Consider the following 14,563-nt stretch of genomic DNA (forward strand, 5'->3'; position numbering starts at 1 on the left):
GAAATCTCCCCTCATTCTTCTAAACTCTAACGAGTACAAGCCTAGTTTATTCAGCCTCTCCTCATAGCTCAACCCCCTCAACTCCGGTATCAGCCTAGTAAACCTCCTCTGCACTCCCTCCAAGGCCAAAATATCCTTGCGCAGGTGCGGCGCCCAAAACTGCACACAGTACTCCAGCTGCGGCCTCACCAATGCCCTATACAGCTGCAGCAAGACCTCCCTACTTTTATATTCAATCCCCCTCGCTATGAAGGCCAGCATCCCATTCGCCTTCCTGACCACCTGCTGCACCTGCAGGCTGGGTTTTTGCGACTCATGCACAAGGACCCCGAGGTCCCTCTGCACCGTCGCCTGCTGCAGTTTTTCGCCACGTAAGTAATAGTCCTTCCTACCATTCTTCCTACCAAAGTGGACCACCTCACACTTGCCAACATTAAATTCCATTTGCCATTTCCTGGCCCATTCGCCCAGCCTATCCAGATCCTTCTGCAGACTCTCCACACCCTCCGCACAATTTGCCTTTCCCCCAATCTTGGTGTCATCAGCAAATTTCGACACCCTACACTCAGTTCCCTCCTCCAGATCATCTCCAGGCTGAAACCAGAGCGAGAGTTGTGATATTGGGAGGTGATATCATTGGAATGAGGTGTTGAACCGAGGCTCTACCTGCCCACTCAAAGAGCGTTTCAAAAATCTAAGATATTAAAAGAGTAAGGGAGGTTTTGTGGTGACTTGTTTAATATTTGCCCCCTCAGCTACAGCACTAAAACAAATAATTTCATTGCTGTTTGTGGAAACCTGCGTTGCACAAATTGGTTCCTATATTTTTACATTATAGTAGTGACTACACTTGCAACTTGGAACATTCTGTTTAGTGAAAAGTGCAATACTGGTAAATAGGTGGAACACTACAGCTGACATTCACCAACTTCTGATAAAGTTTTCCCATGAAAGACTTCCAATTAAACTTGAATCCTTGGAGTCCAGGTAAAACACAGAGTGACACGTCAGGTTTAAAAATAAGTATGGCAGAGTCCCAAGAAAACTGGGTGCACTACTGCTGGATTCAATGCTTTCACATAGTTGTTGGAAGATTCTCTAGTTAACATTGGCTGTGAACTTGACAAAGCAGTAGAAGCAGAGTATGCAGTTGAAGATTTGGAGGATTAGTTATACAGCAAAATGTCCAACAAAGTTTATTACTGATAAATGAAAAGTATTGCACACGAGGAAAAAAGGTGAAACACAAGTAAATAATGAATGGACTAGGATTACCACAGGGTGTGATAAAGTGGCACATGATAGGCTTGTCAACAAAGTCAAAGCCCATGGAATAAAAGGGTCAATGAATAGAAGCTAATTGCAGGGTCACAGGGAAAAGGCAAGGGATTGGGAATGGCCGAGTTGCTCTTGTGGAAAACCTGTTCAGACACAATGGGCCAAATAGTCTCCTTCTGTGCTGTAGCCACTCTCTGATCAAATATTCCCTTGTTTGACTGGGAGACATCCAAATGACAGTACTACCCCAGCCAACAATTTGGCTTTTCCAGGGTCATGTGGCTCTGTAACTCTGATGCCCTTCCATTAAAATAATGCCAATACAGCCAGCCACTGATATAAAGCAGCCTAGCAGGGAAGACGACTCCTGACAGCTAGGAAGGAAACTGTTGGGTGGTGGAAGTTTAGTCCAATAGAATTGTAGTCCAGCAGCTTTTAGAATATATGTTTCTTTTGGATTTCCCTTCCAGATCAAGAAACATTCTGCACACTGAATGAATTTGAGAACATTCTCTTGAGCACATGGTGAAAAGGTTTATCCCATTTCTATCCAGGAAAGAGGCTGTGGGGCTAGCTAACCTAAGCAAGAACAGCCTCCCAGTGCTCTCAACTTCTCAGCTCTATTTCCTGGAATATCATGACTCATCCAAGTTTCTCCTGCCTCTGCACATTGTTCAGAAAGTACAGAATTGGACATCAATCAAGACTTTCCAATTCTGCACCATATTATGACTTAAGAAAAAAATTCTATATATACATATATGTATCTTATTAAATATTGTTAGTTCCCCAAAGTTGGAACACATGCATAGAAGAAGATCTCTTAGCCTTGCCAATTAATTAAAATTAACCTACAAAAACAGTTTCTATCTACCCTATGTATTTCCCTTAACATTAATGTCAATCTTATCATTTGGCATATTTAAAGCTTATTTAATGTCACAAGTAGGCTTATATTAACACTGCAATGAAGTTGTTGTGGAAATCCACCACCAGCTCGGGTACACCAAGGGAGAATTTAGCACGTCCAATGTATCTAACCAGCACATCTTTCTGACTATGGGAGGAAACCAGAGCACCTGGGAAGAAGCCCATGCAGACATGGGCAAACATGCAGACTCCGCACGTGACCCAAGCTGGGAATCAAACCCTGTATAGTAAGCACGGTGAGGCAGCAGCGCTTACTACTGTACCACCATGTTTATCACACCTATTAAATAAAAACACATCAACTACCACGCCTCTTAATTTGCTGATAGAAATTGATCACCACATCAACGCCCTCCCCTGTGGGAAGTTGTTGATGGCACCATTAAATGAGGTGGGAGGGTGACATGTGGTGACCTTGCAGCCTTGCTGCCTCTGCCCATGGTGTGAAGTCAAAGAGATATCCAGCAGTGGGGTGGGAAGGCTAAGGCATTCAAGTGGGCATTTGATGTCCATTGAAGGGCCTCATCCCACCACCCCTGATATTGCAGTAGGTGAGGATGTCAGTATCTGAGGAGCCCAAAATGGCCAATAAGAGCCATCCCTATCAGTTCCCCTCCTTCCACTCCCCTTAGGCTTTCTCAGTGATCTGGGACTCAGACTGCATTGCCAGGAGCAGACACTACTCCCAGTAGCACTAGAATGCTGCTGGCCTCCTACTGACTGTCAACTCTCAGAAGGAAGGCTTCTGCCTATGGGATTCTTGATCATCATAATGGCTGACCGCTGGCCTGTGAAAAGCCTGACTCGCACTTAACCTAGCAGACCTTTCTGAATATTGGTGACATGGAACTCCCCCCGTCTCTCCAACCACTGGACAAGGCCCCCATTACCTACAGTAAATTCCATACATTACTTCACCTCAGAATCAATATACTTCTGTGTGCAATGCCAAAGTCATCATCAGTTATTACACTTAAAAACAAAAAATAAACAGGGAGGACAGAGTAACAGCACTTGAATAAATGTTAGCAGATACAGTCAGCAAGGTTTGTTAAAGGTCAATCAGATCAGACTAATCTAATTTTTTTGAAATCATCAGTAAGATAGACAAGTGTTTATTGATGTTATCTGTATAGATTTCCAAAAGGCATTCAATAAAGTTTCACACATAAGATCACTGACAAAATTGAGAGTTAAGAGAATTGGAACTAGCCCTTTGATTTGGAAATTGGTTAAGACTCAGAGTGGGACAAAAATTTGCACTCAGATGGGAGTGGTATTGATATGTGGGGTATCACGTTGGGGGTGGGGGGGTATGTTGGGTCTGTTTAGAAATTTCACCATAATTATTCCTTCATTTAAGTCATAATAAAGAATTACATATCCAAATCTGCAGATGACAAAATTACACTTAGTTCAGGTGGAGCAGGGGGTGGGACTGAGCAAGCAAATGTGAAACCAAAGCAAATACAGTAAATGTGGACAAGAGTGAAGTTATCCACTTTGAACCCAATAAGAAGTCTCACAATACCAGGTTAAAATCCAACAGGTTTACTTGGAATCAAAAGTTTTTGAAGTGCTGCTCTTTCATCAGGCGAGTGCATCATCGGGTGACTCACCTGATAAAGCAGCAGCGCTCTAAAAACTCGTAATTTCAAATAAACCTGTTGGACTTTAATCCGATGTGAGACTTCTTACTGCGCCCACCCCAGTGCAATGCCGGCATCTCCACACTTTGGACCCAAGAAAAACAAACTCAAACATGTTCTAAATGATGAAAATTTGGGGTCTGTAAGGGAATAGAGAGGTTTGGGTGAATGAGTAAACAAATAATTTAAAGTGGACAAATATAACGAACAATAAACAAAAGGGGTTACAGAATGTTGCCTGATATTTCAAAGGGGAGGAAACTAAGCTTCATGTGTACAGTCTTGGTCAGATCCCTATCCAGAATTCAACATTTCATTTTTGGCACTGCACTTCAGGAAGAAGTCTTGGAGGAGCTGCAGTACAGGTTCATTAGAACAATACAAAGATTCAGGATTAAATTTCAAGAACACACTACATAGCGAGTTGAGAAACAGGGAGAGTGTGCAGATAAACGTGGCTGCAGGAATGGTGTAGGAGACAGGGTTTCACTTACATGGATAATTGGAGCACATTCTGGGGAAGTTGAGACCTGTACAAACAGGACGGTTTGCACCTAAACCAGAGGAGCACCAATATCCTGGGAGGGAAATTTGCTACAGCTCTTCAGGAGGGTTTAAATGAATTTGTCAGGAGGATAGGAAAATGAGCTGCGGTCCAGAAGCCAGTGTTGTGAGTAGTGAGGTACTGAGGAAGGTATCAAGGTCGCAGGAGTGTACAGGCAGACAGGATGGTGGGTTGAAGTGTATCTACTTCAATGCAAGGAGCATCCGGAATAAGGTAGGTGAACTTGGAGCGTGGACTGGTACTAGGGACTATGATGTTGTGGCCATTATAGAAGACATGGCTAAAACAAGAACAGGAATGGTTGTCGGCAACTCTGGGGTATAAATGTTTCAGTAACAGCAGGGAAGGTGGTAAAAGAGGTGGAGGAGTAGCATTGTTAATCAAGGATAGTTTAACGGCAGCTGAAAGGCACTTCAAGGGGGATCTGACTACTGAGGTAATACTGAAGTTAGAAATAGGAAAGGAGCAATCATGTTGTTAGGAGTTTTCTATAGCTCTCCAAATAGTAATAGAGATGTGGAGGAGGAAATGGCAAAGCAGATTATGGATAGGTGTGGAGGTCACAGGGTAATTATCATGGGCGGCTTTAACTTTCCAAATATTGATTGGAACCTTTATAGGTTGAATAGTTTGGGTGGGGCACTTTTTGTAGTGCCGACAAGAGGTGTGGCCACATTGAACTTGGTACTGGGTAATGAAACGGGCCAAGTGTTAGATCTTTTTTGTGAGAGAGCACTTTGGAGATACTGACCACAATTCGGTGTCTTTCATTACTGCAATGGAGGGGGATAAGGTCACACGACAGGGCAAGATTTATAATTGTGGCAGGATAATTATGATGCGATTAGGCAAGATTAGGGAGCATAAGATGGGAACAGAAAGGTAAAGACAAATGAAAAGTGGAGCTTGTTCAAGGAACAAATACTGCACGTCCTTAATAGGTATGTCCCTGTCAGGCAGGGAGGAAATGGCTGAGTGAGGGAACCATGGTTCACAAAGGAGGTTGAATGTCTTGTCAAGAAGAAAAAGGAAGCGTATGTAAGGATGAGAAAACAAGGTTCAGTTGGGTCGCTTGAGGGTTAAAAGGTAGCAATGAATGAGTTTAAAAAAAGGCTTAGGAGAGCTTGGAGGGAGCATGAGAAGTCCTTGGCAGGTCGGATCAAGGAAAACCCCAAGGCTTTTTACTCTTATGTGAGGAAATAAAAGAATGACCAGCGTGAGATTACGGCTGGGAACTTGTGCATGGAGTCAGAAGAGATAAGTGAGGCATTGAATGAATACTTTTCTTCAGTGTTCACTAAGGACAGGGGCCATGTTTTTGAGGTTGAGAGTGTAATATAGGCTGATAGGATGGAGGAGGGAAGATGTATTAGCAATTTTGAAAAATGTGAGGTAGAGCAGTTGATGTCATATACGTGGATTTTGACAAGGTTCCCCATGGTAGGCTCATGAAGAAAGTAAGGAGATGTGGGATAGAAGGAAATTTGGCCGATTGGATAAGTGACTGGCTATCTCACAGAAGACAGAGGGGGCGGTGGAGGGAAAATTTTCAGACTGGAGGCCAGTTACCAGCGGTGTACCACAAGGATCAGTGTTGGGTTCTCTGCTATTTGTGATTTTTATCACTGACTTAGAAGAGAGGGCTGAAGGGTGGGTTAGTAAATTTGCTGATGATGCCAAGATTGGTGGAGGGCTCTGAAAGGCTGCAGAGCTGGGCAGAAAAGTGGCAGATGGAGTTTAACCCTGATAAGTGCGAGGTGATTGGTAGGACAAACTTGAATGCAGATTACAGGGTCAATGGCAGGGTTCTGAGGAATGTGGAGGAACAGGGAGATCTTGGGGTTCACACCCACAGATCTCTGAAGGTTGCCACTCAAGTGGATAGAGTCGTGAAGAAGGTGTGTAGTGTGTTAGCATTTATTATCGGGGGTTTAAGTTTAAGAGCCATGGGGTTATGCTGCAACTAAACAGGACCTTGGTGAGACCACATTTGGAATATTGTGTGCAGTTCTGGTCACCTCACTATAGGAAGGATGTGGAAGCATTGGAGAGAGTGCAGAGGAGACTTACCAGGATGCTGCCCGGTTTGGAGAGTAGGTCTTATGAGGAAAGGTTGAGGGAGCTGGGGCTTTTCTCTTTAGAGCAGAGGAGGATGAGAGGTGACTTAATAGAAGTTTATAAGATGATGAGGAGGATAGATAGAGTTTCTTCGGATGGATGTAGCTGTTACTCGGGGGCATAACCATAAGGTTCATGGTGGGAGATAAAGGATGGATGTCCGAGATAGGTTTACTCAGAGTGGTTGGGGTGTGGAATGCACTACCTGCTGTGATAGTGGAGTCGGACACTTTAGGAACTTTCAAGCGGTTACTGGATAAGCACATGGAGCACACCAGAATGATAGGGAGTGGGATAGCTTGATCTTGGGTTCGGACATAGCTCGGCACAACACCGAGGGCTGAAGGGCCTGTAACGTGCTGTACTGTTCCATGTTCTATAAAAACTTGGCTCACACAACCAAGTTTAAAAAATTGAGGAATGATTTGACCGAAGTGTTTCAATGAAGATATAATTTTGACCGAAGTGTTTCAATGAAGATATGATTGGAAATAGGTAGCCTACAATTGCCCTCTGATATAGAAAATAAGGATTAGAGGCACATAATCTTAAAATGTGAGAGGGTCATCAACAAGGAAACCAGGAAGTAATCTTTCACACAAAGGATAGTAAGACTCTGACATCCTCTATTCCAAAAGCACTGTGTATGCTGAGGGACAATTGGAGCTTTAAATCCTTGAGCCTGATGGATTTTTTGTTAGATCAGAATTTTAAGGATTATTAAGCCAAGGCATGAAATGGAACTCATTTACAGATCAGCCATAAAAGGTACCAAATTTTGTCCCAACTTGACGATCAAATGGATGCATCCTGGTGTTAAGCAATGACAGCTCTGTACCCATCCACCAGTGTTGTATCCCAGTAATGGTGCGTATAGGGTTGTCACTATATTCCAGTGTTGTACAGAGGCAGGTATGTACCCACCAGTTAGCACTTAATATCCCACTGTTATATATAGATAAACATGAACTTCATTAAACATTCATAAAAGCTCAAACGAAGTTTGAAAAGTCAAAGGTCTGGGTGCTTTGCAGAGCCAAGTAGCACTCAATTCCAACAGTCTTTACTGAACTACTGATGACAAACATTGCTAGTGTCACTGAATAAAGTAAATGATAGATTTCACCACATCACCCAGGTTAATATTTTAGTGAGATTGTGAGAATCATTGTATTTCATGCAAAACAACAATAGCAGCACTTCAAAGCTTATCCAATTAAAATGTGTTTTCAGAAGCTATAAAGCTGACAGGTAAATTAATATATCTTCCTTTTTAAATAGAAGAGACTTTCCCAGACAGCCTTTTTGTAATTCAGTTATTTCAAACGCCCTGAAATGCAAGAATGGGCCTGCTCTATATTACCTGCACAGTCTGAGATTACCCCAAGTAATCAAGACTCACCCTGAGCCACAGTATTGTGTAACCTCCAAAAATGCCGAGACACCAAGAGCAAGTAAGCACATAACAGCTATTAGTTGTCAAAGAGTGTAAATGATCAAAAATGGCGACAGCAAACCCAGCTCTGCTACTCAACATGGATAGCTTTACACTGGGCTTGGTACTGATGGAGCCCAAATAATGCTTCCACAAACACTTAAATTTTCTAGTTGCTATCATACTGCTGTTTGTGAAAACTTACTGGACTTAAATTAGCCTCAGTCTGAGCTACATTCTATTGGCATCCATCCATCTCAAGAGATGGTGGGCTGCATCTATTGTGTGCTGTGGTTGTAGAGGCCAACTTGCGAGTAGCGGTCCCTTCTGCGGCTGGCACAGATGAATAGTGTTGGCCCAAGCCGACTGAGGTTTCCTGCTTTTGATGAACTCTCTTTTCTCTGGATTCTCCAGCACAGGTGCTGGCAGCCTTCCAGTACCCCACATGCACGTACAAGAATAGGCCCAAGTTAATGCGCTGTATTACTAGGAGGGGATCACAAATGCCTCCCTGATGTCTCAGCCCACAAACAAATCAAGTGGCAACCATGGTCACCTTCCCAATTTTTAACCCAGTGACACTCAAACTATTGTCCTGTTCAAGATCAGCCAGCGGCACATAGGCTAAAGAACAAAGCTGGGGCCTACCAATCTGCATAGCTCGAGTTACATCAAGCAACCTTTATCCAACGACACAAGGAATTGAAGAAACATTTCTTACAAGCTACTGAAAGCTTAACATTTCAGCAGAAGGCTGAAGTCTAGTATTTTGGGAACGGTGGAAAATAAAACCTTATGTGCCCTCTTATTAAACACAACCATTGTTTGGAGTGTATTCACTGGGAGATGAGGAAGAAACAGATCAGCAGAGTTCCTCACAGCTTAATTCTTCAGAGAATGTGCAATCAGCCCACAAAGTTACCAGAATCTAACAAAATATCCTGAGTCTTTATTCTTGTTTTTTTCAAAATCTACATCAAAAGGGGTAACTTGGTAGAAGCGCATTGTTACACACATTAAAATAGCCAATCTGAGATGAAACTCATGTACCAATATCTTAAATTGTGGATTAGCAGAAAGGACTTTGCAAGCCTAATACCATTTGTCCAAGTCACAAACTGATCACCAGTAATCTGCCAGATCGAGGATATTTGAGAGATGCTCCATTCAAAAATCACACTGCCAATCAGCGGAACCTGCACTTTGGTCACCTCTCTGCCTCAGAAATAATTCATGCTCTTGGCAAACACCATTAACTCATTCAATTCTGGATGGAAGATACAGTTAGCATACACTAAAAAAAACCTACTTGCATTTGTATAGAATCTTCCAATTTCCCTGTGTTGATTCTGTCCCATATATTGCCAGCGGCTTCTATTTCCTACTTTGTCAGATCTGTGCAGGTGTATCTCAGTGACTCTATTGGCAGCAGTTGACTGAATAGTTGTGTAATTATGCTGTTCATATCGTAACTTACACCAAGCTCTCTGACCTACCGTGGTTCAGTAATGCCTCAGTTTTTTTCCTCCATGACTTCACCCCTCCCTGTCTCTAATCTCATCCAGTCCTACAATCATTTCCAGGAACATTATCAGACTAAATTTGATGCAAAGTGTGTCAGAATACAAATATGAAGGAATGGCCACCAATGGTGGAGCATTGACAAATAGAGGCCAGATTCGAACAGCAGAGATCTTCACAGATTTTAGGTCCGGATGAGGTTAGAGACAGGGAGGGATGAATCTCTTTTACTCCACAGGTGCGCCAGTCCACCTTGTTGTCTAACGAGGGACATGCACACGGTGGGTCGTGCGTGGGCTGCTCTTGGACGTTTCGAGAGTAGCCTAGTACTTCGCGTCGTTTGTGTATGCTTAAAACTGGACCAGCAGATGGGCACCACAACAGCTCAGTGACTATCACTGTTAGCTATGCAGATACATGGATTTGGGCCAGCGTCTGTGGGAGTTTGCGCATTCTCCCTGTGGTTGTGTGGGTTTCCTCCGGGTGCTCCGGTTTCCTCCCACACCCCAAAGATATGCTCTTAGGCTGATTGGTGTAACAATTTGTTCTTAAATTATTCTCCCCTTAATCTGGTTTCCAATGGGGGTACCATAAGCATAGACACGGGTCAAGGGTGGAGGAGGAAAAACACATTGTTAAGATGGTGGCACGGGCTCGTTGGGCCAAAGGGCCTGTTTCCCATGCTGTGTTGTTCTTTGTTCTTTTGAATCATAGAGGATAAAAACTGAGGTGATACCGAATCACAGTAGATCAGTGAGCAGGAGATTCTGAATAAACAGAGCTTGGTGTAAGTTACAATATGAACAGCATAATTACACAGCTACTGAATCAACCAGTGCCAATAGAGTCACACCTGTACAGATCTGACAAAGCAGGAAATACAAGCTGCTGGCAATATATGGGACAGAATCAACGCAGGGAAACTGGAAAGAGAAACCACAGACTCATCACCTTCAACATCTAGCAAAGGTGGTAAACAAATGAATATAGAATGTTGCTGAATCATTTTGGAAGGACAGATCAATATTGTTGTGTCTCTACTGTCTCCAGTTCCTAATTAGACTATGCTTCCTCAGCCTTCTGTATCTCACCTCCAAATATAATTTCTAACATTCTTAAAGAAACTGCACCTTCACGTGAGCCACACTAGTTTATTTGCACTCAGTTTAATGCTGTTCAGATTCTATTCCTCATTCGCAGTGCAGCAGATTTCAACCCCGCATTAGCTGGAGTTGATTAAAAAAGTTGAACTGTGAACTATTTAATTTGGTCATTTCGGTGGGTAACCTCTATCATCTTAGCTCATTTGAGGCACAAGGACTTGAGCACATCGACTAGGCCTTCACTCCAGGACAGCAGAGAGTGGAGTGTTGCATTGTTGGGAGGTGTTATCTGATGGATGAAGCATAAATGATTCTGCTTTCATTAACATTAAGGGTCAGGTAGCATTGTTGAAGCTAAGTGGAGACTTTTACCCATGTCCTAGCTGACATTTCTCCTTGAATCAAAACATCATCATACTGTTGATTATGGGAGCTTTCTCGGTACTGCTACATTTTCTACATTACAACAGTGGCTACAGTTCAAAGTGCTTCATTGGCTATAAAGCACTTTGCGATGCCCTGAGGTTGAGAAAAGCAAGTCCTTCTTTCTCTCTGTATTTACCTACCTGATGTGGAGATGCCAGCGTTCTGGGTTAAATACAGTAAGAAGTCTTACTGTATTTAAAGTCCAACAGGTTTATTTGGTAGCAAACGCCACTAGCTTTTGGAGCGCTTACTGCTCCTTTGTCAGTTGAGTGAGTGCCACTCACTTACCTGTTGGACTTTAACCTGGTGTTGTAAGACTCCTTACTATATTTACCCACCAGTTCCTGTAATTCTATATTTTGACTAACTTAAATGCTTTGAGAATTTTCCAAGAAATCTGTAAAATATTTATAAAACTATGTAAGCATTAGTCTTACTTAGCAATACATGCATTATACAAATGCTTTTCACTGATAATTATTTCCTCCATCACTGCAAACTTTCACTCCAGTTGCACAGCTCACAATGTGCTCTCTGCACCAAGCCCAAATTTATAATGACAAAATTCTGGACCTTTCAATTCACGTAGATGGGTGACAGAACACGCTCTCCTTAATCACCCTGGAACGGTAAATAAGGTAGAGGCAAAGGACCATCAAGGATTCAGTGCTCATGATTTTGGGGTTACACACAGAATGGTGACAAACGTTGAGTATTTTTGACATCCTACTCATTGTAACCAATCACAACTTGCCAAAAGGAGGTTTTTATTCAGAAATTGTTCAAACTATTTGTTACTGGTTTTTGGAATCCCACAACACAGTCCAGAAATGCACCATATCAGCATGGAACAAATTCAAAAAACTCTTATTAACCCTCTGCCCACCCTTAAAATAGTTCCCATAAATTTGTGAAGATTGTGGTCGTTTAGTGACAAGAGAAACAAAATCTTAAATCGGACAAATATCAATCGTATTTTCATAAAAGGCCAAATGTCAATCTTGGCTCAGCAGTAAGACACTCAGTTCAGAGCCAGAAAGTTCTGACTCAAGCTCCAGTTGGGAGACAGGAACTCATAGGGCCAGGCTGATACGTCTGCAATAGGGAAGGACTGAGTGCTGTATTTTTTGGAGAAATGTTAAACTAGCTAAAATAATCTCCATAGGCAGAAGTAAAAGGCCCCAGGGCAATATTTAATATTCCCTCACCAACCCCTTAATCAATATCATGAAAAGAGTGATTGATCTTAATTGTGGAAGCTTGCTGCCTGTAAGCAATAGCTATGTTTCCGTACTTGATTACAAGCGCTGAACAGGCTGTGTCATGCTTTGTGATATCCAGGGAACATGAAAGCAGCAACATTAATTGTAAATTGCCAATTACAATTATGGGGGAGGGGGTGCCGTGTGGTGGGGGGGGGGGAGGGGGTGCCGTGTGGTTGGGGGGGGGGGAGGGGGTGCCGTGTGGTGGGGGGGGGGAGGGGGTGCCGTGTGGTGGGGGGGGGGGGAGGGGGTGCCGTGTGGTGGGGGGGGGGGGAGGGGGTGCCGTGTGGTGGGGGGGGGGGGAGGGGGTGCCGTGTGGTGGGGGGGGGGGGGGGAGGGGGTGCCGTGTGGTGGTGGGGGGGAGGGGGTGCCGTGTGGTGGGGGGGGGAGAAAGGAGAAGAGGGTGTGTGGTGGGGGGAGAAAGGAAGGAGAAGAGGGTGCGTGGTTTTGGGGGGGGGGGGGGGAGAAGGAGAAGGAGAAGAGGGTGTGTGGTTGGGGGGGAGGAGAAGAGAGTGTGTGGTTTGGGGGGGGGGGAGAAGGAGAAGGAGAAGAGGGTGTGTGGTTGGGGGGGGAGGAGAAGAGAGTGTGTGGTTTGGGGGGGGGGGGGGGGGGGGGGGGAGAAGGAGAAGGAGAAGAGGGTGTGTGGTTGGGGAGGAGAAGAGGGTGTGTGGTTGGGGGGGGAGGAGAAGAGGGTGTGTGGTTGGGGGGGGGGAGGAGAAGAGGGTGTGTGGTTGGGGGGGGGAGGAGAAGAGGGTGTGTGGTTGGGGGGGGGGAGGAGAAGAGGGTGTGTGGTTGGGGGGGGGAGGAGAAGAGGGTGTGTGGTTGGGGGGGGGAGGAGAAGAGGGTGTGTGGTTGGGGGGGGGGAGGAGAAGAGGGTGTGTGGTTGGGGGGGGAGGAGAGAGGGTGTGTGGTTGGGGGGGGGAGGAGAAGAGGGTGTGTGGTTGGGGGGGGGGAGGAGAAGAGGGTGTGTGGTTGGGGGGGGGGGAGGAGAAGAGGGTGTGTGGTTGGGGGGGGGAGGAGAAGAGGGTGTGTGGTTGGGGGGGGTGGGAAGGAGAAGAGGGTGTGTGGTTGGGGGGGGTGGGAAGGAGAAGAGGGTGTGTGGTTGGGGGGGGTGGGAAGGAGAAGAGGGTGTGTGGTTGGGGGGGGGTGGGAAGGAGAAGAGGGTGTGTGGTTGGGGGGGGTGTGAAGGAGAAGAGGGTGTGTGGTTGGGGGGGGTGGGAAGGAGAAGAGGGTGTGTGGTTGGGGGGGGTGGGAAGGGGAGAGGGGTGGTTGGGGGGGGTGGGAGGGTGTGTGGTTGGGGGGGGGGGGGAGGGGTGTGTGGTTGGGGGGGGGTGGGAGAGAGGGTGTGTGGCTGGGGGGGGGCGGGGGAGAAGGGGGTGTGTGGCTGGGGGGGGGGGAGAAGAGGGTGTGTGGCTGGGGGGGGGGGCGGGGAGAAGAGGGTGTGTGGCTGGGGGGGGGGGGGGGGGGGGGAGAAGAGGGTGTGTGGTTGGGGGGCGGGGAGAAGAGGGTGTGTGGCTGGGGGGGCGGGGAGAAGAGGGTGTGTGGTTGGGGGGGCGGGGGAGAAGAGGGTGTGTGGGGGTGCTGGTAGGAGGAGGGTGTGCGGCGGGGGAGGGGGGAGCTGAAGCCCGGGAAGGGAGGGAGGTTGGGGCTGAGATTTTGTGCTCCCAACCACAGCCTCGCCTGATAGCGGAAGCTGGCTGCTTTGATAGACAATCGGGCTGGGCCAACCAGAGATGGGCTGAAGAGCAGGCCCCGCCCATTCCGGCTGTCAATTAGCAGGACTGCCCAATAGGCGCAGCGGGGGGCGGGCTCTGCACTGTCAGCTCGCGGTGAGTGAGCTCCCCTTCCCCCAGGGGGGTGGCGGCCCGGCCCAGCCCAACCTGGCCTGAGAAAAAGGCGGTGGCGGCAGCACCGGCGGTCTCACCTACCCCTTAGTGTGTGCATGCTCCTCCTCATTTTCACAGTCGCTGCCGCAGCCATCCTGCTCCTCCGTCTCTTTTGTTGCTGTCTCATTCTCGTCTGCCATGATTCAGGAGCGGGCACGATGGGGCGACTCCGCGCAGCAAGGCGCTTTCTGATTGGTTCGAAACCCCCGCCCCTTCCCCACAACCCCTCCTCCTATTGGTGAGCGGCTCAACTGACGTCAGGGTGGGCGAGGGATGCTGGGATATGTAGTCCTGCGCCTGCGCGGCGCCGCAGTGATGGAGCGGGCGGAAAGGACACCCCCGACTACCAGCACCAGAATGCAGCGCGGGCACCTCAAACCCAGCACCAGA

General features: G+C 46.4%; 1 protein-coding gene across 3 annotated transcripts in view; it reads right to left on the reverse strand.

Moving 5' to 3' along the window:
* Window positions 1-14,361, reverse strand: part of LOC145359288 (glycylpeptide N-tetradecanoyltransferase 1-like) — a 71,489-nt gene extending 57,128 nt beyond the window's left edge. For all 3 annotated transcript variants that reach the window (XM_080213838.1, XM_080213839.1, XM_080213837.1), the window contains exon 1: window positions 14,216-14,361. In XM_080213838.1, coding sequence (XP_080069964.1) covers window positions 14,216-14,313 — 98 coding nt within the window. In that variant the 5' untranslated portion in view covers window positions 14,314-14,361. The remainder of the gene's footprint in view (window positions 1-14,215) is intronic.
* Window positions 14,362-14,563: the final 202 nt, after the last annotated feature.

The sequence above is a fragment of the Carcharhinus amblyrhynchos genome, chromosome 27, assembly GCF_965287045.1.
Source record: "Carcharhinus amblyrhynchos chromosome 27, sCarAmb.v2.hapA, whole genome shotgun sequence".
Classification (NCBI taxonomy): domain Eukaryota; kingdom Metazoa; phylum Chordata; class Chondrichthyes; order Carcharhiniformes; family Carcharhinidae; genus Carcharhinus; species Carcharhinus amblyrhynchos.